This window comes from Notolabrus celidotus, chromosome 12 (assembly GCF_009762535.1).
Source record: "Notolabrus celidotus isolate fNotCel1 chromosome 12, fNotCel1.pri, whole genome shotgun sequence".
NCBI classification, from domain to species: domain Eukaryota; kingdom Metazoa; phylum Chordata; class Actinopteri; order Labriformes; family Labridae; genus Notolabrus; species Notolabrus celidotus.
Genome location: NC_048283.1, coordinates 34419307 through 34422668, shown reverse-complemented (window position 1 = coordinate 34422668; position 3362 = coordinate 34419307). Strand labels below are relative to the sequence as shown.

The 3362-nt window shown below is 37.8% G+C and overlaps 1 protein-coding gene across 2 annotated transcripts in view; it reads left to right on the top strand.

The window, feature by feature from the left end:
• Positions 1–1173: 1173 nt before the first annotated feature.
• The window catches only part of LOC117822866 (zinc finger protein 236-like), a 132464-nt gene continuing 130275 nt past the window's right edge, over positions 1174–3362 (top strand). For both annotated transcript variants that reach the window (XR_004633266.1, XM_034697795.1), the window contains exon 1: positions 1174–1269. Coding sequence is in view for 1 of the 2 variants with exons in the window: in XM_034697795.1 (XP_034553686.1) it covers positions 1218–1269 (52 nt within the window). In the remaining variant the exon portion in view is untranslated. The remainder of the gene's footprint in view (positions 1270–3362) is intronic.

Genomic DNA, 3362 nt, shown 5'->3' with positions numbered 1-3362 from the left:
GCTGGATATACTAATATTCAGTCAGGTTGTTTTTTAGGATAAGACAGCTCTGCTCTAAAGTAGGTGTTTCATTGTGTGCATGTAGTTTGAGGATGGATATTTTGATCTGATTTAGAAGAAACTGTGCCTGAAAACTGAAACCCACCCTTAAAAAAACAACTTTTCTTTCTATCTTTCGTTCTTTCTTTCTTTTATCAATGGAGCCGTTTTCTGATAGATTCTCCAATAAAATGCATTTACTTAAATCAAGATTATCCGTCTTCTACAAATAAGATCTCAGCTTGCAAAATGTCTGAAATGTTAAATAAACCTTGTTTCTTCTAAATTACAACTCAAAACAAGATCATTTCAAGATTGTTTGACTTAACAAGACATTTAAGATGTCTTAAAACAAGTCCCCCTATCTTACTCAAATGTTACTTGTTAAGTAAATGTATCTTAAATCAAGTGGGAGAAGACATTTAGACTAAAAATGAGACAATTTCACTTGGTAAGATTTTGAGTTTTTGCAGTGTAGGCTTATATTTCTAGATTTAACAATTTTGTCTTGCTGATTGCAAGGATTTCTTCTTCCTTTTCATTATTTATCATAGTATTTTATTAATCAATTTTGCAGTTTTACTTTTTTTCTTTTATGTAGGGGTGGGCAGCAGGGGTCTTCAGAACAGCTACATGATACTGGCGTTATCTAATTTAATCTACATTGAATGCATACATCCTTGGGTATCGAAAAGTTAGCACTTACCTTCAATGTAAATCACAAAGTGAATATATATTGTCAATATCTTGGTTTCTACACTAATTAATCCGTTATTATGACTATAAAGTAGCCCACTCCTCTTATTCTCAATTAATCTCAGAAAACAACAGCAATTATAAAATTAAAAAAGGCATGTTTATAAATAAAATACTTGAAATTAAAATAAAATGAGTACAGTAAAATTAGGAAAGAAAAGTTAAAAAAAATAAGGTAGCGTTGACAAGATAAGATGAATACAAGATATAAATAGATAAATCAATTATTTGATCATTTTAATAATCTATTAAAGGCAAACTGCAGTTTATTATTTGTTGCATGTGCAGTTAATGAAACGGTAGATGTCTCCCTACTCCAGGCAGCTGAGTGTCTTCATGGGTGCGATGCTGTGTAGTGATGACAGAGTCGCCATTTTGAAAAGCAGATCGTTCACAGCACACCCACCCTGAGTACTGGAACTATGCCGCGGGGCCGGCCTCGCAAACAGAGAGTTAAAAGCAGCGACGAAACAGGTAACAAGCACCAAAGGGCAGCAAATAAAAAATACAGAGCCTGGGCTATCCAAATAACCCTTTAATGTTTGGTGAAACAGCTCTGTATCTTTTATAAAGACACTTGAATGTGGTGTATATAGTCCCCGGATATAGTATTGCGGGTGGGCTTTGCTTTGTGCGGCGAAGGAGTGATTGAGGCGGAATGATATTAATAACATCTCGGTGCCTCTTCTTATTGGCTTCCAGTCTAAATTGGTGTCCGGGAGGAGAGCAGCCACTGTACCCTGCAGTGTTAGTAAATGTGCAGTCTTTACACTTAAAGTGTGTTTATTAGTATACAGTGTTAGCTCCGTGTAGCTAACTAGCTTGTTTTGCTACTGTTAGCATGAAGGCTAACATGCTGAAATGTTCTCGACTGTTGTTTTGATCCCGCGAGGCACATAGACTGTATGAGGGAGGCAGTGTAGAGAGGCAAGCTGCTCGTGGACCTCATGTGTTCACTCAGAGAGAGTTACATCAACGACATGACATGATGACCCAAAGCAAGCGTGGACATGTTGATCTGAATGCTTTCAGTTTGCCAGCAATGCCAGTGTCATCATCGGAATACATATGAAGCTAGATTTGAAGACACGCTAGTTGACTGACGTGAATCAACTCAACTCAAACTTTATTGTTTATTATCTGGATAGCTTGTATACAGCTGAACCACATTTAGTTTCTCACATGGCAGGTGCAAAGCAGTGCAAGTGCAAATAAAACGAGAGACAAACAACACACTGACAACATAGACAGAATATAAAAACAAGATGAAACAACAACATGAGGACAGACTAGAGAGGGCTGACTGTATGAGTCAAACTAAACTAAATATGGATAATGGAGGGAATAGATAAAACAGTAAGTGAGGTAGTGCAGGGGGCAAATGTTGCATTATAAATATATATTAATAAATAGAACAGCTAAACTATTGAATCGAAATAAATAAGCAGTAATAAATAGTTATTAAAACACAGAAGGCACAGTGGTGGTCATTTTCAGTACAAAGTGACATGTAACATGTAAAGATTGTCCAGGGTCCTTCACTGTGTTGGGACAGGGGCTGGGGGGGTCAGTCTGAGGTGGAGGTGAATGTAAAGGGGAGCAGCGTGTTCAGGAGTCTCACAGCATGGGGGAAAAAGCTTTTGCAGATCCTTGTTGTTTTGGTCTGTATGCTGCCAAGCCTCCTGCCTGATGGTAGGGGGGCAAACAGTCTGTGTGAGGGGTGGAAGGAGTCCTTCAGGATGGCAGAGGCTCTGCGTTCACAACGTGACCTGTAGAAGTCCTGGATGGAGGGGAGAGAGACACCTATGACCCTCTCAGCTGTCCTCACTGTGTGTGCTGGAGGGTCTTTCGTTCTGCTACAATGTTACATTCCCAATTTATTCTGCTGATGTCTCTCAGCGAAGTGAATCTGATGGACATTAAACGTAAGCATTTCCAACAAAGTGTAAAAGAATGAGATCACAACTTCTTGATTTTTTACAAATCAGTCACGTACCGTCCTCAATAGAACGCATGGTATCAAACGATGTAGTAAAAAGTAGTTTAAAGAACACCCCAAAGCTTCAGAGTTTCAAAATGTCTATTAAAAAACTTGTCTTTGACTCAGAACTGCATACATATGCAAACAGTGAGAGACCATAAATGATATCCAGTGGCGGAGCTAGACTTGTATCCTTGGGGTGGCCAAGGCTATTCCAGGGGGTCCACAGACTATGACAATACATTTGTCTCTGGAACAATCAATTGCAATCGTAGTCTCTAAATGTTGAAATATATTGAAGTTAGGGATTAACATTTTAAGTATTTGCAGTGATCGATTTTTGGAAATGTTAACGATCAATAATCGATTAATCAATTAAAAAACATTATTATTCTTATGTCAAAAACAATGCCAAATATGTTTTTTCACCCTAAATTATATTTTCCACAACACAGTGCATATAACTGATGGGATTGAATATGTGTGCATGTTTAACACTGATCAACATCAACGATCAGGCTCATACAAACATTCTCCGTGGACATACTCTTATAATGTGAAGGCTCATAATACTAACAGAAAAGTA